This window comes from Pezoporus wallicus, unplaced genomic scaffold, assembly GCF_028554395.1.
Source record: "Pezoporus wallicus isolate ANWC-B61680 ecotype Strahan unplaced genomic scaffold, APGP_CSIRO_Pwel_v1 scaffold_7392, whole genome shotgun sequence".
NCBI lineage: Eukaryota > Metazoa > Chordata > Aves > Psittaciformes > Psittacidae > Pezoporus > Pezoporus wallicus.
Window position 1 is genome coordinate 67,368 of NW_026639923.1, and position 19,811 is coordinate 87,178.

General features: G+C 53.9%; 1 protein-coding gene across 4 annotated transcripts in view; it reads left to right on the forward strand.

Moving 5' to 3' along the window:
* Positions 1–18,435, forward strand: part of MAP2K3 (mitogen-activated protein kinase kinase 3) — a 28,969-nt gene extending 10,534 nt beyond the window's left edge. For 2 of the 4 annotated variants that reach the window (XM_057416828.1, XM_057416830.1), the window contains exons 2-13: positions 7,281–7,310; positions 7,473–7,542; positions 9,156–9,204; positions 11,755–11,868; positions 12,307–12,426; positions 12,927–13,043; positions 13,182–13,233; positions 14,045–14,172; positions 14,787–14,864; positions 16,896–17,035; positions 17,690–17,735; positions 18,160–18,435. In XM_057416828.1, the coding sequence (XP_057272811.1) occupies positions 7,281–7,310; positions 7,473–7,542; positions 9,156–9,204; positions 11,755–11,868; positions 12,307–12,426; positions 12,927–13,043; positions 13,182–13,233; positions 14,045–14,172; positions 14,787–14,864; positions 16,896–17,035; positions 17,690–17,735; positions 18,160–18,243 (1,028 nt within the window). In that variant the 3' untranslated portion in view covers positions 18,244–18,435. Of the gene's footprint in view, positions 1–2,567; positions 2,759–7,280; positions 7,311–7,472; positions 7,543–9,155; positions 9,205–11,754; positions 11,869–12,306; positions 12,427–12,926; positions 13,044–13,181; positions 13,234–14,044; positions 14,173–14,786; positions 14,865–16,895; positions 17,036–17,689; positions 17,736–18,159 lie in introns of those variants that run through there. The other 2 variants (XM_057416827.1, XM_057416831.1) reach the window with 2 other exon arrangements.
* The last annotated feature ends 1,376 nt before the right edge of the window (positions 18,436–19,811 follow it).

The following is a 19,811-nucleotide window of genomic DNA, read 5'->3' on the forward strand; positions in this document are numbered from 1 at the left end:
CAGCCCTTGGGGTTGTGCAGGTAACCTAAAAATACATCTGGAACGTCACTGGGTGGTGACATCCTCCGGGAGCTGCTGGCACAGCCCTGTCGGTGTTATCTGGCTGGTGCATGAAGCCCCGGTGTGGCCTCTGCTTCTCGGTAGCTCTGGCTGATGTGCCCTCCCCAGGCCCCTTGCTGGGTCCCACCCTTTATCCTTGCATCAGTCTCTTCCTCGCCCTGCCCTTGTGGCCCCATCAGTGCAGTGCTGCAGTGGAGATGAGCCCTATGCGGTGATTGATCAGCCCCAAGCACCATCCAAGGGATGGGAAGGGTGATCCCGTTCCTTTTCCGATTGGATTCAGTTCAAAGGGCATGTTTAAATACAGAGCTGCTGCGGAGTGTCCAGGCTGCTTGACTTAGGCACGTGGAGCTTTCCCATGGGATGTGCACCTTGTGTGTGGAAGGGTAAGCACATCCCGGGCTTGGGGCAGTGGATGTGTTATGGCCTTGTCTAGGGGTCCGGCTGCAATTCCCAATGGGACAGTGAGGTGCAGTGAGCACCGGGCAGCATGGCACTGGGATGGGATGGCCGGCTAGTGCATGGACTTTGATCAGAGGAAAATCCTCTCCTTTCCCTTGGTTAGGCAGGGGCTCTTCTTTTGCAGCAGGTGAAGCCATTAACTTTTTGCTCAATTCCAAGCACACACCTATAAAAAGCTCCTTTCTCATCCTAAATGGAGAATCCCTCTTTTGCTGCTTGTGGCAAAGTGCTCTTTTTAAGGGTGATATCTTCCACTTATTCAAGCCAGCTTGCTGGGAGTGATGGGAGCCATCCTCATCCCTGCCTTTGCCCTGCTCTACCTGGACCTGCCTTGACTTCTCCCCATGGCAGGATTTGCTCCCCCAGCTTCCCTCGCCTGCCATGGGGTGATGTCCCCGCACTGAGGCGTGGGGAGGCTTCGTTAACAGCAGTGAAACACCCGACGCCTTTTGATCCTGTGGGATTACCTGGAATGCATAAAAGGCTGGATGATTAATGGCAAACGGCGTGCATCTTTCAAGGCATTGGCAATCCCTATCCCGTCTTGAAAGAGCTGCCAATAGCGAGACTTGAAAGGATGTTTTGGGTTTCTTTTCCCTTTTGTTTTGGGTTCTGTGTTTTGCTTTTTAAGATGCTTTTGAGATGTCAGGAAGCTCGGCTGGACACCACCCCTGCTCCTCGGGGGCTGAAACCCAACAGGACTAATTCAAAGGAAATAGTGCTTCCCGTCCCACCTGCTGGGTTAGGGACTTTCTGCTTCCAAAGAGCGCTGAACTGGTGGGTGTCTGTAAAGATCCTTGGAGCACTGTATGCCTGGCTTAGGGAATGAAAAAGTGAATGCCAGGAGGGTAGCGCAGCATCGTGCCGGGGATGGGTGCTTGGTGCTGTCTGTGATAGCAGCTCCTGCGTCAGCATCCTTTCTGTGCTGATGATCTGTGCCTGAAACTATACCCTGGGAGTGGGAATGTGCCGGAGAAAATATCTTCCGCAGTTCTTCTGGGCCTTCTATAAACACTGTTTAAAATCAGAGGCCCTCATTATGTTGGTATGTGCGTTTACCTTGACCTCTGACTTTTCTGCCTGCAAATGCCTATTGGCCTGGTACAGCCTGCAAGTTAGGGACTGGCTCAGGAGCAACACAAAGGCATGTTTCCTGTAATGAGTTGAAGGTAAAGAAGCTGGTCCCGCATCTCCCTTCCAGGCTGAGAGGGAAATCAAACCCAAACCTGCAGCTTGGCAAAGCTGAGCCTGGCTTTGAGCAGGAATGTCGGCTCTGGGCTGGTTTTGAGGGAAAGGGGAAGAGCAATGATACTTTGCCACGGCTTTTCGTGCACATCTTTGCAGAGAAAGGAGTGGTTTTCCTTTTCCACGCCCTCCTCTCTCTCCTTTGCTATTCCCCAGCCAAATCCATGCAGCAGTTTATCCTTTGCCACCAGAGATGCCGTCTCTGGTGTCACCCGGGAATAGCTGCAAAGCTCCGTGCTCCTATTGTCATGGAACAATATTTCTCCTATTTGTTGTGGTAATAGTTGTTAGTGGCAAGGCAATTACCCTGCCACCTGCAGCACAAAGAAACGCGACCTCTTTCTATCCTGCCACCTCCTCTGTGTCCAAACCCAGTGAGCGCGGGGATGGCTCCAGTGATCCCTCGTGTGCTGGTGGTGGTAGGGCTATCACGGAGCACTGGCCGCTCCAGTGGGATGCACGGGGAAGGGGATGGAGGAGGCAGGAGTGGGTTTGAACGATTGGATCATTGGATGAGGAGGCATCCATCCCACCGGGATGCGCTGTAGCAATCCAGCGCTTCGGTGGCTCCCGGAGCTGGAGCTGGCTCCCCCTCGGTTTCCTGTTGACGTCAGCTGCTATTTCACTGCTGCAGTTTTTACAACTGTTGAGCTTTCAAGGGTAACCGGAGCCCAGAGCACGGCCAGGCTCAACAGCTGCCGATAGGGAGCACGGCACTGCCTGCCCTGTGTCCCCCCCGCTCGCCTTCGCTGCAGCTCCCGGACCCCCAGGATCCAGGGATACCGGACAAGGAGCGCTCCGTGACGCCGCCGAGCGCTTCGGGCCATGCATTCCCACTGAAAATCACAATCGGTGCTTGCAAGAAGGGCCCTGTGCCGGATCCCGTGGGATTTCTTTATCCCCTCCCTCCTCCATTCCGCCCTCATCCCTCTCTTTTGCCAGGCGTGCCGGCGCTTCCTTCAGTTCTGGGAAACCATGGACAAGAAGCAAGGTAGATGTTGCAATTACCAAAACACGTGGTGAGGGAGAGTGAAGGGCTGCTAAAAGGGGCTCTGTGACTTTTTGGGCTCAGTTAATGTGGTTTTAGCTGTTTTTTCCTCGCTCGGGCAGGGGGTCGGCGTTTGCAGCCAGGGATCTATTTTTAAAGCACTGGAAACTTGCATGTTTTGTGGGGAGTAAACCATCAGCATCTTAATTGTGAACACAATAAAATCCAGCATGGCTTCGGGGAAAATATGTGGAGGGTAAAGCTCGCTCCTGGCTCCCGTTTTGGTTGCATTCCTGGGACCCAAGGGCTTTCCAAGCAGCCCTTGCATGGTCGTCCCTTGCTCTTAAAGCCTGTTGCACGGGGAAGGCGAGTGCCCACGGTGGCTGGGGCAAGTCGGGAGCCGTGATTCAACGCGTGCTGATTCGGGTTGGGTCGGGGCTGCAAGGGGCTTTTTGTGGAGCGTGTTTTTTTCCTCCTCCTTGCTCACTCCTTTTGCAGAAGCGCCGTGCACGGGGCGGTGGTGACCTGCAGGATCCCCCCCCCCCCGCAGTGGGACCGATGAGTGATGGCTCTGGGCAGGTTGAGAGCCCGTTTTCCACTTGCCCAGATAAGCTTTTTCCACTCTCAGCAATGGAAAACAGCACAAAGTGTGCCTGTGAGGAGCTGGCTCTTAGGACCCGAGCAACCCAATTCCCCTTCCCTGCTTTGCAGCCTGCCTCCAATGCCTCTCTTTTTTTCCTTTATGCTTTTTTTGTTCCAGCTCTTTCTTTGCAGCAGGGCTGGGATCCACCCTCCTGCCCTATCCCTGGCATTGAACCCTTTTCCTTGCATCAAGGAGAACCGGGATGCATCCCAAACATCCTCCCCAGCACTAACAAAGCGGCGCAGCTCTGGAAGCAGCCTCCAGTGCTGCAGGACTTCAGTCTGGGGCTGGCACCAGCGCCTTGGGGAGGCAGTGGAGAGGTTTCATTTCAAAGGTCGGCTCAGGCAAATAGTTTTATTTGCAGTCCTTTAGATTGTCCTCTTCCTTTCTTCCCTCCCACCCACGCCAGCAGAGTGGGAAGGATAAACCCCATGGGGGAGAGGTGCAGCTTCATAGGACTTGAAGTTGGCAGTGGCCAAGATGAGGTTTCAGATTGAATTAAGCAGTTCCAGGAAATCTGTGTCAGTTTTGGGGCTGGTTTGAGGTAAGAAAAAGAATTGTGAGGCTTTTTCTCCTCTCTTTAGGAGGAAATGGTTCCTTTCTTAGCATAAAGGATGCCGTTACATGCTTGCAGCATCACGTGGGTTACAATCTCGGCCGCACCAGGAACTTCTGTCAGCTAATCTTACCCTGCTCGGGTGCAAGGCGCTGTGCCTCGTGCCCCCACAGCCAGCAGCTCCTTCCGCTGCCCGGAATGCTGCACCAGCAGCTCCCAGCTATCCCATGAGCTCAGGGCTGGCAGCAGAGCCCTGGGGCTTGCAGGAGGTAACAGGGATATGTCCCCACATCGTTTTATCTGCTGCTGCTTTGTGTCTATAGGGTTTTCAGCTGACATAAACCATCCCTCTGCACTGACCCCACTGGGATCCCAAATGTGGGAGAGATGGTGCTAAGGTCTTGCTGCTGAGAAGGAGCTGACAGCAGCTGCTTGCGGGGGCTAAAAGCAAATGCTGCCCTGGGATGTGCTTGGGACTGAAGGGCTTGGGTTGCAAGGGCTCGTCATGCTCAGCCCACTGCTTCCTGCAGGCAGCAGAAGCTCGCAGCAGGAAGCAAGAATTTGGAGCAGCCTGGAGTGTGCAGGAAAACTTGGGGCAAATCTGGGGAGAGCTGTAGCAATCTCTGCATCAGTTCCCCCCCCCCGTTGCAGGGCAGCATCGTGGGTGATTTTATTCCTGCAGGCATGGGCTGAGCTGGATTTTCCACTGGTGTGGGTGGCCCAGCCGGAGCCTGGGAGTGGTGACAGGATGCCTCCTGTTTAATCTGTGCTTTTCCAGGTTGGAGCTAGGAAATGCTTCTGGGGGCTCAGCAGGATGGAGTGGGAAGGGGGGATCATTGCTAACCCCGGCTGGGAAGTCAGGGGCAGCAGTTTGGGGATGCAGGGAAGTGGAATGATGTGCAGGGTCCCTATGACAGCAGAGATGAGCAGTGCACAGAGGCATTAAGTGACTGCAGAGGGTGTGCAACAGGGAATCCCCATGTCTCCGCTGCCCTTCTAAGCCCATGCTTGCAAATCCTCCTTGGATTTGGAGCTTGGCCCCCACTGAACAACTTATCCCACTGATTCCCGACCCCAGGCTGGGTGCTCCCAGCTCCCTCAGGCCCTGCTCTTGCAGCCAGGGCTGACGCTGCAGGATGCCTGGCATGAGGAGCAAGTGGACCCTGGTCCTGCTGTGTGAGTCACGGCGCTGCCAGCCGAGCCGGTGGCACAGAAGGAGCGTTGTGCCGGCTGTGTGGGCTTACTATAGCCATTAGGGAGAGCAAGCAGATGAAGTGTTTTGGGGGCATTTCGGGGCTTCTTGTAGAGCTGGGGCTGGTCACTGCCTGGGGATGCTGCGTGCAAGCTATTTCAGAGCGGGTCGTGGGGGAGAAGCACTCGGTGCAAAGCTCCTGGTCACCACTGAGCTCAATCTGTCCTTGTGGATAGGATGGGATGGGTGCCCACAATGAGCTCCCTGCCTTGCCTGGGTGCAGGAGACCTCTGAGAACCCCGGGTTTCAGGTTCTGTGGCCAGCCTCCCTCACTGAGTAGCAAGCAGCTGGGTGTGGGAAGGGGAGGCATTTCGGAGCCTATGGATGGCATCTTTTCTTTGGCTCTGGTTTGCGTTTGCTGCCGTTGTTGCTCAACCAGGTATTTTGCAAAGCGTCATCTGTGGCCATTGATAGTCCCCCTTCCAGCCCTGCTGGGTTGGGGAGATGGGGAAGGGAAGCTTTCCAGGCTTATGAATTGGAAGCTGTGGCATGGTCAGGTTTCCAGAGGTGGTTTCCAGCCAAGCAGGGAAGGTTTGGGGTGGAGCGGCTCGCTGCCTTGTTTCACTGAGCTGGAAGTTCACATTGCTTCCATAGCTCATGGGAGCTGCACTGGTCCCAGACCTAATGGGTTGGCTCTGATACCAGAAAGGTGGCAGATAAGATGGGGATATGGGCTGATCCATGCTGATTCCTTCAGCAGGGAGGGATGCTGCTGGTCCACAGCTGGGACCTTCGCAGTGTCTTGCCGACCAGCTTTCACATGCAACCTCAACAAGGTTTGAATATGGGGAAGGACAGGACTGGAAAAGTGGGGTTTAGGCACCCATCTTAGCTGAGGCATCTGGAACTAGGGGGGGGGAGGGGGGGGAACAGGGATGGGGATGGAGGCTATCTGTACTGGGAACCTGTTGGACACGTATCATCCTCCTGCCTAACTGCTGCTGCATCCCAGCTGAAATCCCAGCTCCCTCCCTCTCCCTTCCCTTTCCCAGCAGCCTTCCAGTGCTGGACTTTGTCCTCATGACTCTTCCCAGGAGCCAGGCAGGTAGGAGCCTTTCCAGAGGGCTGTCCAAGGCCATGCTGAGGTGCCTGCTCCCAGCCTGGTGCCTGGAGCACACCTTCTTCTTCGTGCTTTTTAATGCACCCTCCAGGTCTGTGCAGCCAGAAGCGTCCTTAGCTGCAAAGTGCAGTCACCCCCTTGTCTGTCTTGGGGGGATCAGGACTTTGATGCTCTCAGCTCTATCACTTCATCCCTCATCCCAGTCCCTCGTGGTCCCGGTGAGCTGGGGTCAGTGGGTAAGCTGTTTGCTGAGGGAGGAATGGCTGGGACTTCAATGAGCAGCCTGGGGTCGGTGCCACTGCAAGGAGCTGATTCTCAGCCCTGCACAGGTCTCCTCTGCTCACTGGCCTCCCATGTTGCTTACCTCTTGTCTCTGTAGTTTTGTCTGCAAGTGTTTGGCCTGCCCTGGACCTGCTTGAACCCCATTTCCCCCTGTGACAATGGGTTATGTTATCTCATTGCTGTTTGGGCTTGGGAAGGAGCAGGAAGAGAGCATCCTCTCGCTTTGGATGGGGTCGTGCCTTGTCTGGTGGGATCTCAGCCACTGCAAGCTTGATTTGTGGCTGATTCACTGCTGGTTCTTGCAGTCAGCTCCTGACTGGTTTCATCCTGGTTTCCCTTCATTGCATGGTGGGGGGTATTTGCTCTCCTGTTGGGACTAACTCCTTGGTTTAGCTTGAGGTCTGATGGACATCGCCCTCTGTGCCGGTTCCAGCCCATACTGCAGAATGGGTCTGGGTGGGGGGTGAGGGTCTGAAGTGCAAGGAGGAGGTAGACAGGGAGTGTTTTCGGGAGCCCTGTGCATCACTAATGGCATGGGGACCTCTTGTGGCTGGAGAAACGGGGATCGGGCCAGGCTTGGCTGGGCTCCAGCACTGCCTGCATCCCTCTGCCTGCAGCGTGGCTGGGAGGGCTCCCCTGGGCCATGCATGTGGCCCTAAAGGATACCAAGGTAGTACCGGGCTTATCCGGAGCATGGAAGCTGAGCTGGTGTCTCCCTTCTCTCTCTTTCAGATTCCAAAGGACTGGAGCCACACAAACCGGGTAAGTGCCAGCGGAAATTGGTTTTAACCCATCTTCTGAACACCAGCAGTTAAAATCCCCCAAGAGAGGGGACTGTAACGGCCATGAAGGGGAAGGAGCAAAAAACTTGAGGGAAGGAAATGAAAAAAAGCCCATTGCTCACGTGTGTGCTTTCTCTTCCAGTGAAAAGCAGGAAGAAAGGGGAACTGAGGATAACATGTGTCCCCATCAAACAGCCTGTTGCCAACACAACGTAAGTGTGTCTGCTGCTCAGAGTGGGTCTCCAGAGCTGAGTTCAGCGCTGTCTTAAGGGCAGTGGCCTGGGAAGTCTTCACAAGATCAGCAGTTAACTCTCTTAAGCTTAAGTGGGTGATGAGAAGGAGTTACACACATACACACGTGTGTGCATATCCATGTACAACATGTGTCTCTTGGTGCCTGATACGAAATGGCTGAGACTCTCTTCAGTCTTTCTGCTAGGGTTGATTCCTGATGGTGTTGATGCCAAAGGGCAAAGGTATGCTGGAAAGGGCAGATCTGCCTGAGGGAAGGAGAAGGGAAGGTTTTTAGTGCCATGAGGTGATGGCAGCTGGACCACAGCAGCAGCAGGGGTACATGGCACAGCATCCTTCCCCTGTCCTGTGCATCGGGGTTAGTTTGAGTTGTTTGGGGAGAGCCTAGGGTAGCTGTGCTTGGTTTGACAAAGAGCAGGTGGCTGCAGTTCCTCTTCCATTGCTCTCTTTGAAAGCACCTTGGGCTGCATCTTCACTGCTGAGCCTTGTTTGCTCCCGTAGCAGAGGCTCACCCAGCACCAGGAGAGCAGTGAAATCCCCAAAGGGGAAATATCACTACTGAAAACCCCAGGTAGATAAGGCAGATCTATTGGAGGGGCGAGCCAAGGGAACTCCCCTGTTAACGCTGTGCAGCACAGCATGCAACAGCCCCCTCCTTCCACCATGGGTGCAGTGTGTGTCTGCTCCTATTCATGTTTGAATTCCCCCTGTAGAAGGCCTCCTGCTGGAGTTTGTGGTGCTCTTGCATGCCCAGAGGCTGGTGTAAGTTATCCCCAGCTCCTTTTCTCTGCGCTTTTCAAGCTGCAGTGCAAATATTTGCACAGTGCAGGGCTTTTGCTGTGAGCCCGAAGTACTTCCTCGAAGCTGGAGGTGGCTCTGATGGGAATTGAGAGGCAAAATCAGTTGGGCAATCTCCACTTTTAGAAGGTCCCAGGGGACGGGGAGAGCAGAGAAGCGAAGCACAAGGGACAAAACGCTTGTGTTGGCTCTAAAAGAACCATGCTGCCCATAATGGGAAGTGGGCAGAGATGAGGAAAACAGCCATAAAGGAAGACTTTCGCCTGGGTGGTGTTCACTGTGACCCTGAGGTGCTGCCTGCCCTGCTTGTGACGCTGTCTGAAGCAGAACTGCGAGTGTACACAAATGACTCAGGGGTGAGGCATTACCTGTTGTTCCCTCGGCGTGGGTTTGAGGCTACGTGGCTGTCCTGTTACAACACCTGCCTGTCAAAACATGACAGTCCAGCTGCCCTGCCACAGGAACCTCTCATCCCGTGGGTCTTGGTTTGCCTCCTGAGCAGGGGTAGTTTTGTAGCCTGGTGGTTTGATGCACGTCTCACCCAGCTGAGGCTTTGGGGCTCGTACCGCTTGTGAGCGGTTGTGGGTGTGGGTTGAGGTGTTGCTGGTATGATTAAAGCGTTTGTGAGTGTTTGGAGGGTACTGGGTTGAAGCCAGGATAGCAAAGCACGGTGGGAAGCAGTGGCTGAAAGTGCTCAAAGGAACGTGAAACCTGGCTCTAGCCAAGAGGGTTGGTGAAGTTGGGCTTTCTCCTGACTCTGTCTCTTTCCTTACAGGCCCCCAAGGAACTTGGACTCCAGAGCATTCATTACCATTGGAGATAAAGTACGTGTCAACCTGGCTTCTCTTTTTGCTTGCTTCCAATGTTGGTTGCAGAGTTTTATGGATCCTGCCTGGCAACCTGTCAGATCAGATCCTGGGATTTCAGAGCACCCCAGTGTCCTCCTGGTGCAGTCCTGTGGGATGCATCTTTGCAGGCATAAGACATCCCACAGCAGGACCTTCTCCCTGTGGAGTAATGGGGTGTCTGTGTGCATTGAGAGCAGTGATGGTTGGAGGACTGAACATGTCTGCAAGCTGTCTTGTCTCTGAGCAGATGTGTGCAAGGCAGATGGGTGACACTGAGTGCTAGGTGTGCAGTTCTGCCCATAGTGGGAGATCACAGTGGTTGGATGGATTAGGGCCCAACTGCCCTAAATCAGTGTGGCCTCACTGCACGCTCCGGCTTAAAGTCCCCTGTGTCCTGCATACCCCCAGGGCTGCTACTGCCCATAAGCTGGGCATAAAGCTTCTCTCCAGAGCCTTTCCTAGTGACCTGGTGAAAAACACTGCTAGAAATAGCCACTGCCTCGCTTTTATTTCATGCTCTTGTTATGGGCTCTCCTAGGACTGCAGAAGCCTGTTTGTAATTGAGCTAAAAATACCTTGCACTGGATCAACCCTCCAGCGAGCTGCTTCCAGGCTGATGGGATCTGGGCCCCTCGGCTTCAGTGCAAGGTTTTAGGGTTAAGGGGGAGGAGAGGAAGCTATGGCTGTGTCCAGGGAGCAGTCCTGCTGCCTGTGCCATTTTCTTGCCATTGTGTTGTGTGTATTAATAGCTTGGGGAGATAAGCTGTCTGTAGCAGGCTGGGCATGGCGTGTGCAAGGGGAGAGGAATGTAGCTTGGGGTGAGCTCCTTATGGTCACTTTCTTCCCTGCTCCAGTGTGTGCAGGGCTCTGGCATGGGTGTTTTGAAGGGACATAATGGAGGAAGAGGGCTTGGGCAGAAGCCAGCTGTAGGCTGTGGGGTGGATGGGTTCATCAGATCCATGCAGGTGATGCCCTGCATCCATTCCCAGTGGAGGGGAGCGCTGGCTCTGGCTGTGCATCACCTCTTGTTGCTGGGCAGGGCAGTGCTAGTTCTTGGAGTGTGCTGGGAACTGCCAGTTTCTGGGGAAGCCGTAGGGAAAATGCCAGGGAAAGAGAAAGCCCAAAACAATAACGTGGAACAACTGCAGAGCATGTGTCCTGAAAAGCACCACCAGATCCTTCCTGGAGGCCCCTGCAGGAGCTGGGAGCTGGCACTGCTCCTCTGCCAGCTGCCTCCGGGGTCAGACATGTTCCCCTTACCCTAATCTCCTCAACTCAGGATCCACTGTCCTGCCCAGGAAAGGGCTGGCACCTTCCTGTGCTGGGCAGCACATAGCTCAGTGCTGAGCTCATGCCCAGCCCTCCCTTGCTCCCTGCCTCAGCTGCCTGCCAGCCACATCTGGCTGGAATAACTGGAGCCAGGACCTGCAGGAAGGTGCAGTGGAGCCGGTCACTGTGGCCAGCACCGAGGGGACTCGGTGACCAGGAGCCCAACAGCCCCATCTCCAGCTTGGCTCCTTCACACCAAAGGCTGTTTCCTCCCTGCTCTGGGCGTAGTTCACAGGCTCAGTATCCGGCGCTGTGCTGCGCGTGTTTCCCACCCTCGCTGCCTTTGTGGCTACTGGGGCAATTTGGCATCCTGGGATTATTTGTGTTTCCCTGAGCCCGGAGGAAAACGGGAGGCTGGATAAAACCAGCCTAAAAGGAGCTCTGTGACTTATTAGGAGGCGATGAACACAGCGCCCAAAAATAGCCCGTGTCTCACTCGCACAGCCTGTGCCCTGCCCAGCAGGACAGGCAATGGCAGGGTAACACACGTCTTTAGGGAAGCTTGTTCAGGAGCTCGCTGGCTCCTGCTGCGTGGGGCACTTGCTTGTGTCAGCGCTGGCAATGGGGTCCTTCCAGCTGGAAGATGGTTGAACTTGCCTGAGCTCCTTTGTGGGTGTTAACTCATGGTTTACCTTCCTGATGGTGGTAAAACCCATTTGGACACGCCAGTGATTAGGAATTGAGTCGCTGGGTTGCTGCATACACCATTCTGAGTGGTATTAGATACACGGGTGTGTGTGTGACCTGTGATCTCTTGGGATGTGGGGTGAAGCTGGGGGATCCTAGTCTGTACACAGGGATTTTGAGCTGTGGCAGAGGATCCTGACTGCTGCTCAGGTTGATACAGGAGCTGTTAAAACCCTGCAAGTAGTTCAGCAACCACAGACATGCCCTTGTGTGGGTAATCCCAAGCAGGCAGAGAGGCACCAACCTTTAGTGCCCTTTCCAGTGGCAGCGTGCCCTGGCTTAAGGGATGGAAGGTCCTGATCTCTAGCTACAAAGGGGGGATTAAGTGAGGATGAGATGGGAGGGTTTGGACCCATCTTCTCTAAGCGTGATGCCTCTGGTGCATATAGGAGCTGGTGGTATAGTCCTGTAGGACCTGTCTCTTGGAAATGCTCTGCAAGTGGTGGACCTTGGCTGATGCCCTTGTTGATAAATGTGCTCCTATCTGATACTCTGTCTCTGTCCCTAAAGAACTTCGAGGTGGAAGCCGATGACCTGGTGGCAATTTCCGAGCTGGGCCGCGGCGCCTATGGCGTGGTGGAGAAGGTCCGGCACACGCAGAGCGGCACCATCATGGCTGTGAAGGTGAGGATTGCTGCTTGGAGATCAGGATGTGCAGCTCCAAGGGAGTGGAGAGGCTCTGCTGAGCTCCGTTGGTCACAACAAAGTGGGAATGGGCTTGTTTGTCAGCTTCCAGCATTCCTGGTGTGGTTTGGCTGTTGAAGGGTCTGGGCTTTGAAATCCAGGCTTGGTGCCTGCAGTTAGATAGTGCAAAGTGTGGATGGCAGAGTGCCTGTCCAGGCCACTTGCTGGGTCCTGCATCCACTGCAGAGCTTGCCAAGGATTTGCCATTCATTGAGGTGCTGTCTGGAAGAATCTGGGCATCTCCTGGGTGCTGCTGGCTGCTAAATAAGCATAAGAATGCTTGCCTTGGCATCAAAACCTCAGGTCCTCTGGGTCAGACTGAGGGATAACGGTGTTATCCCATAACGTAAATCCCCTCTTCTTTCCTGTTTGTCTCAGAGGATCCGAGCAACTGTAAACACTCAGGAGCAGAAGAGGCTATTGATGGACTTGGACATCTCTATGAGGACAGTTGACTGCTTCTACACCGTCACCTTCTATGGAGCCCTCTTCCGCGAGGTACCGAGCTGGTGGATGGCTGATGGGCCTGTGCAGCACTCGGGGCCCGTGTGATTGTGCTGAAGGCACTAAACTGTCCCAAACCACCCTCAGCCTTCCCTTTTCAGCCCAGCTGGGCTGTCTGAGATGCTGCCATGACTTAAAGGTCAAAGGCTTGCCTCCTTCAGGCAGCATTGACCAGGTCCCATTCCTCACTTCTGTGGCAGATGCTTGAGGATATTGTCCATGGCCTTGAGGGAGATGCCTCAAGAATGTCCTCCATGGGGTAGACCCTCAAAGGGAGGCCATTACAGGTAGTTGTGGTGGTACCAGGGCATCTGTGCCCATTGCTATCTAGTACAGAGCCTGTGTGCTGGTAGTGGCAACAGCAGCTACACGGCAGCGACCGTGGCTTGCCCTGTGTGGAAGGGGCAGTGTCCATTTACCCATCCTTCCCCACTGTTCCCTTTAGCTCCTGGGGATTTCCAGGGAATTCTCAACTGCTTTCTGCCCATCCTTAGGGTGATGTGTGGATCTGCATGGAGCTCATGGACACCTCCCTGGATAAGTTCTACAAGAAAGTCTTGGAGAAGAAAAAAACAATCCCTGAAGACATTCTGGGGAAAATGGCTGTGTCTGTGAGTGCCTCTTGGGTTCTTACCTGGGTTTGAGCCTGTCTGAGGCCTCTGTTGAGGCCCATGGCATGTGGAAATGGGTAGCTGTGTGCAGTGGAGGGCTGGTGCTGTATGTGACTAATGGCTGCTGTTTGTCCCCAGATTGTACGAGCTCTGGAGCATCTGCACAGTAAACTGTCTGTGATCCATAGAGGTAGGTGCTGGATGGGGTGAACATGATGTTGCAGCAGATCCAGCCTTGAAATAAGCTATGTTGAGGGCTCCTTTCCAGGAAATGTGTGGTGTGTCCCTATGGGATGCTTACAGTGGGGTCTAGTGGTACTCAGGATGATGGTGGACTAATTGAGATGTCCAGGGTTTGTTCCTGAGGTGTATCCCCCATGCATCTGCTTGCATGATGTAGTTCTCTTCCTCCTTTCCAGATGAAGTGTTGACTACAATAACAGAATTCCTTACTACCTGTGTTTTATGGGCATCTCTGTGTATCTTAGAGTACAGAGGTGCCTTGAAGGTAGCTCTTGGGGGCAACATCCCCATGCCTTCCTGGCTGGGTGGTCTAGCAAGGGCTGAAGGAGACCTTATAAAACCACAGGTGGGAGTTGTAACACCCAGGTCCTGCTCTTCATCTTGTTAGAGTTCCTTGTGCAGCTGTGGACAGGTCACAAGGGACACGAGACAAGCTGTCCTGAGAACCGAGTTGGGCTTTTAAGGCTGTGTTGGGCACATAAGTCTCTCCTAAGGAGCTGGGCATTAACTCCTCATTTTATTCCAACCTTTCGACTTCTCTGGTTAGAGAGGAGGCCCGTTCTGCCTGGGGAGCATGGGTATGGTTTTAGCTGTGAACAGCTTCTATTGAAATAGGAGACTGGTGGGGTTTTCTTTCCCTTCCCTTGTGTCAGGGCCTGCCTGGTCCCCTCCCAGGTAGGGAGGGAATTGTCCATGGTGTATCAGGCTCAGTGATAGCTCTGCAAAGGCTCCATCTGCCCTCTTGTGTTCTCTCTTAGACGTGAAACCTTCCAACGTGCTGATCAACAAGGAAGGACACGTGAAAATGTGTGACTTTGGGATCAGCGGCTACTTGGTGGACTCTGTTGCGAAGACCATGGATGCTGGCTGCAAACCTTACATGGCTGTAAGTGGGCTCACGTGGGACCAGAGCCGGCAGCCTCCAGCTGCCTTCAGCCTTGACTCAAAGAGGCTGCTGCTTAGAAATAGCCTTGGTTCACCTCTGTTCTGAAGAAACCACTTGATGGGGCTCAGGGCTTCCTGACTCAGCAAAGTACTCCAAGAACAGATTTACCCTCCTTGTAAACCCTGCTGTTTGTGTTAATCCCACAGCAGCCTCCTTCCATTTGCAGAAGGGTGAAAGAGTGGCTGGTGCTGGTTGTGGTGGCTGGAAGGGCTCCTCCCTCTTGGCTAGAAGATGCTGAGGCTTCTCTTGGCAGGATCATTTCATCCTCAAGTGTCTATGAATTTCCCTTTGCCATTTGTGTGGGTAGCTTGTGCTCCCGGGGCAGGGATCAGGCTCTAGGGATAGTGCAAGTCTCACTCAGGAGTGTTTGTGAGCTCTGTGGAGGAAAACTTGGCTTTCATCAGTGCTAGATTGAACCTCAGACCCTGCCCTCCATGGGTACAAGAGCCATGGGCATCAACCCAACCTGGGTTTTAGAGCCAGGGATTTGGTCTGTGGGGTTTGCACTGGTTTAATGAGATAGAGTTGTAATACCTTCCATTTTGCTGTTACAGCCAGAAAGAATAAACCCTGAGCTGAACCAGAAGGGCTACAACGTGAAGTCGGATGTCTGGAGTCTGGGCATCACAATGGTAACTGGGCTATGCTGGGACCAGCACCCTGCAGGCATGGTTTTGGGCTGGGGTCTGTGCTGGCTGGGCTCTGCCTGTACTCTGAGCAATGGCAGCTGGGTGGATGCCCATCAAATCCTGAGTGCAATTGCTCAGTTATGAGATGCATTACCCAGGGTACATGGTGGAGGTGCTGCCTTGTGCACACAGGGCAGGTAGCTGGGAGCCGGGGTGTGCAGCCAGTGTTGCCACCACTGCTGTGGCTGGCAAGCTTGCAGGGAGATAATCCATCTTCTGCCCCTTCTTTTTCCTCCTCTCTTCTTGTATGTTCCTGCTGGATCCGGGGGGATATATAAAGGCCTGTTATTCCCTTGTGGTTCCTTTGTACCCCTCGGTGTCACAGAGCTACTGATAGCTCCATTTAGCTCTGAACTATGTTGTGGATGGCAGACTCCCAGGGAGCAATATCTGGATGACAACGGGCTTAGCTGGGCATCCAAGAGTGTGGCTTTTAATTGCCCTGCACTTCCCCATGCGCTGGCTGGAGGGAGTATTGAGTGGAGCAGGGTTTGCTGCAGCTGGGTCACAGCCTTCCTGCATGCATACCCCTCTGTTAGCAAAGCCTTGGGGCGAGGTAGCCTGTCCTGCAGCAGCGAGGGGTGCTGTGCATGGTTCGCTGCCAGTCCTGCCTGCAGGGGTAGCTCAGAGCAGCCAACAGGAAGGGGAAATGCTTTCGGTTCCAAGATCGCAGCTGCTCGGGATGGTTTTATCTACCTCCTGCAAGAAACGGATCTCACAGAAAGCAGCTGAAATCCTCTGGCGCCAGAGGACAAAGGAAATCCCAGCTGCTGGCTGGAGGGAATGCCGCCGGGAACACGCCTCTCTTTCCAGGAGACTGCCTCTCTTCCTGCTCCCTGTTTGCTGCAGCCTTTGTTTTGGGTGCTGTATGCCTGTGTTTGCCTGGGCTTAAATTCCCTTCTCCCCAGCCGGTGGTGTCCGTGGTGCCAAACCCCGGCTCCTCTCCTTGGTGTCCCTGTGCCAGAGCAGAGCTGGGCTGCCTGACTGGAAATGTCATCAGCTCCAGCTTTCCTCCTGAGATGCAGGAAGCTGTGGGATGGGACGCTGCATGGATGATGAAATCTCTGAACCTTTCCAAAGCTGGATGGGAGAGGGGACCTTGCTGAAAGGCAGCCAGCCTGCGGCTGAATGGAGCCCCAACCTGTCTGACTCCCTCTAATGCTTTCCTCCTGGGCTGCCTTCCTGTTTCCTTCTTGTTTCTGAAGGGGTTTGATTGATTTCAGCCCAGCTGGTTTTAAGGCCATTGAGCTGCAGGGCTAATCCAGGCCTTTCTGGGCTGGTGGCTTCATTCACTTTTCCAAACAGCAGGAGCTGAGCTCCCCTGACCTAAGCCAGAGTCAGGCGGGGACATCTGGCTCTGCCCCATGTCCTTTTAGGTTCCTTCTTCCTCCCATCCTGTCCCACCCTGCCAGGCAGAGCTGGAGGTTCTGTTGCCCATTTCAAGATGGGAGCTGACCTTTGCCATGAGGACACTGCCCAGGAGCCATGACAGGCTTTTTCCTGCTTGAATGAGTGATGGAGCAGAGGTGACTTGTAGGAGGGACCCAGTAATGGAGGTCATTTTGGCAAAGATCTTCATAAGTGATATTCTAGCGCTTGGTTTTTCTTGGGGTTTTTTGTGTCTAGCTCATTCAATGCTAGCTTGAAGCCCAGAGGCTGCCTTACGGTGAGCAAAAGCCCTTTGGAAGCCGGTGCAGAAATGGTGTGCTGTAACTGTTACCTTTTGAAATAATCCCATTTTACATCTCTTTGGTGGCTTCCTGTAAATGCATCAATATTCTGAGCCGGCCCCAAAAGGAAGTATTTTTGGCCTGTAGGTCTTTTTGTTTAAATAAAGGCAAGAATGGCATGACCCACATTGAAAAGGGCTTGTAAGGAAAGGAGGTTTTCGTTTCAGACTTAAGCTGCCGGAGGTAGGGGTGTGTGTTGGCAGGGTGGTCCCAGTGTCTCACATGAGCCTGTCTCCACCCTCAGATCGAGCTGGCCATTCTTCGCTTCCCATACGAGTCCTGGGGGACCCCCTTCCAACAGCTCAAGCAAGTGGTGGAGGAGCCCTCGCCCCAGCTCCCTGCTGATCGCTTCTCCAAGGAGTTTGTGGACTTCACAGCGCAGTGGTGAGTCTCTGGCAGGGACTGGTGGCTTCTCCCAGCCTGGCTGAAGAGGAGCCCTGAGCCTTGAGGGGTTGGACCGAGGCGCTGGGGCTGGGTTTGTCCTTTCAGAGCATCACCTTATCCTATTGGGGCTGGTGCTTGGCCATGGCAGGAAGCGCTGCTCAAACTGGTTTTGCTCTCGGCCTGACTCACCAGGGCTGGTTGGAAGGTGCAGAGGTTTCTCTTCCCCTTTTGCTGCTGCTGAAGCATTGGTGGTTTCTGGCAAAGCAGCGATGAAATGAGAACGAAGCCCTGGCAGGGTCTGGGTGCCTCTGGGGGAAGCTGATTTGTGGTTTTGTGGGTAGCTGCTCCCCTCGGGGTGTTCCGCTGCTGCCAGGCAGAGGCGAGCCCACCAAGGCAAGGCTCACCCTATGGGTGGTGGGAACCCATCTCCTCTCCGCCCCATTTGTGGCAGAGCGCTGTGAGTTGTCCTTTCCCAGTTACCTGCTTGGCTGATTTGCTGGTGCTACAAACCTGCTTGGCCAAGGAGGGAGAGGAACGGGTGCTGCCCGTGAGAGGAATGTTGTGCTGGTTGGGAAGGGGAGATGCCCTGTGACAGAGCACATCCAGCCAAAAGAGGGCTCCTACAGCCTTTCTCTCCCATTCTTTTCCTTTCAGCTTAAGGAAGAACCCTGCTGAGCGAATGAACTATTTAGAACTCATGGTAAGTGCGGAGCCATTTCTCTTGGTCTTTATCCCTACACGTTTCCAAAATGAAATGAATGGTCCAGCAGGTCCTGGGGAAATGGGACCATGGGAGGTGTGGGTCATTTTTCAGGCATGGAGCGGGATGGGTGTGTTGAATGCATGGGTAAGGTTAGGGTTTCTAGGTGTTTTCTTCCTCTGACCTATTTGCTCTTGGTGAGTTAAGACCTCAAGTGATGGTTGTACAGCTGCAAAGGTGGGGGGGGGTGCTGCTGGGGTTGAACCTAGAAATGCTTGAGTTCATCTTTAAGCTAAAGGATGGTGTCTATGGGAGCCTGGGGAGGAAGTTGGTGCCTGCTTCTCCCAGCACCTCCCATCTGTGTGACATCCTCCAGGCACTCTCCTTGGGCATCAGCTGATGTTGTCTTTGGTCTCGTTGGCAGGAACACCCTTTCTTTACCTTGCACGACACCAAAGAGACTGACATGGCCTCCTTCGTGACAGAGATTCTCGGGGAGGACTCCTAACTCCAACCTCACGGCTTCGTGCAGTCCCCTCCATCCTGGCTTCCCTGTAGAAGAGCAAATGAGGACTCCAGTTAATGGTGGTTTGCACACATCGCACTTCCCCAGCCCGTGGGCATCTCTGGCCCCATCTGGCCTTGCAGTCTCTTTTCTCTTTGCCCTGTAAACGAAATCCCCTGGGATGAGCCTTTTGAAGCCAACTAAGCCACGGAGACCGAAGGCTCGGGAGTTCCCCGCTGACACCAGCGTATCCCTCCTGGGCATGTCCCCTCCCAGCACAGGGGGTTTATGTTTCTTTATGTTTCTCTGCCTGGGGAAGGCAGAGAGAGAAAACGCTGCTGTGCTTGCCCCACTCTTCTCCCCAGAGCCCCTTCCCTGCAGTCTGGTCTTGCTCGCCTTCCCTTTATGCCCGGCTCTCTGCCCCCAGGAGCCTACACAGCTCAAAGGGGGCTCCTCGGCCATGCCTTTCACACCAGAGGCTGTTGTAATGCCTGGCTTGACGCCCTCACAACCCTTCAAGGTATCACCAGACTGGGCATCCCCCTCCATCAATCAATACCCTGCTCCCTTGGGGTGACAAAACCATAATGCATCCTTCCTTGAGCCCGCCGCGCTGCAAGCTCTCCCCACAGGACTTCACCCAGCGCTCCCTTCCCTGCGCAGGCACGAGGAGATGGAGACAAGCAGGTCCCTGGGTGCTGCCTCTCTCCCCTCCAGCCCTGGGCTGAGAGGATGCATCCCCACTGCGGGCATCCAACACCTTCTGCCCTCCCTGGCTCCTGGAGAAGACCTCGCTCCATCTCCTGTCCAACCTGGAGCTCACGTAAGACCTCGCACTGTGACACCAGCTTGGTTTGGAGGCTCTCCTTCCACCCCTCATGTCCCAAACTGCCTTTGAACCCTCCAGCTGCCCGCCAAGGTGTCAGCCAAGCCTGAAAGCCCAGTGACTCACATGGGGGCTGCCGCCGGTTGTACATTTGATGTCTATATATAATGGACTTTGTAACGTGCTTCCTAGTTTTAATCTAACTTGCTATAAATTAAAGCCCTTCTGCGTGGGAGAAGGGAGGAGCAGTTCCTTCTCCACTAACAAATCCACTGTGAAAACCTGATGTGTTTCCCCACGTTCCCAGCCTGAGCACGCTCTGCGAGGAGCTACGGGAGCCAAAGGGATGTCTGGCTTCTACTGTACACGGATCATGGGACAAACGCACCGGCTGTGGAGTTTGTTGGGGTCTTCTTTTTTTTTAAGGGATTTGAGTTTTCAGAGGGATTTTTCTCCTCTTTTTCTAATATATATTTGTGTGTGTGCAATATATATAATATTATATATTTTTAAATCGATGATGAATGTGTGACTGTCTCTGTGGCCAGCAGATTTGGTGAAAGGGCTAGCGTTTTTCTGCCTACGTTTGGGGTGGTGGGGAAGGGGGCATTAAAGAACACCCTGGCCTAAGATTTCTTTTTTTCTCTCCTTTTTATAGCAAAGAAATGCATTTATTTTTTAACTGAATTTAACTTCTTTTGTCCTGAAATTCCTACCCTGGAGGTGTGGATTTCAGGGTGCATTT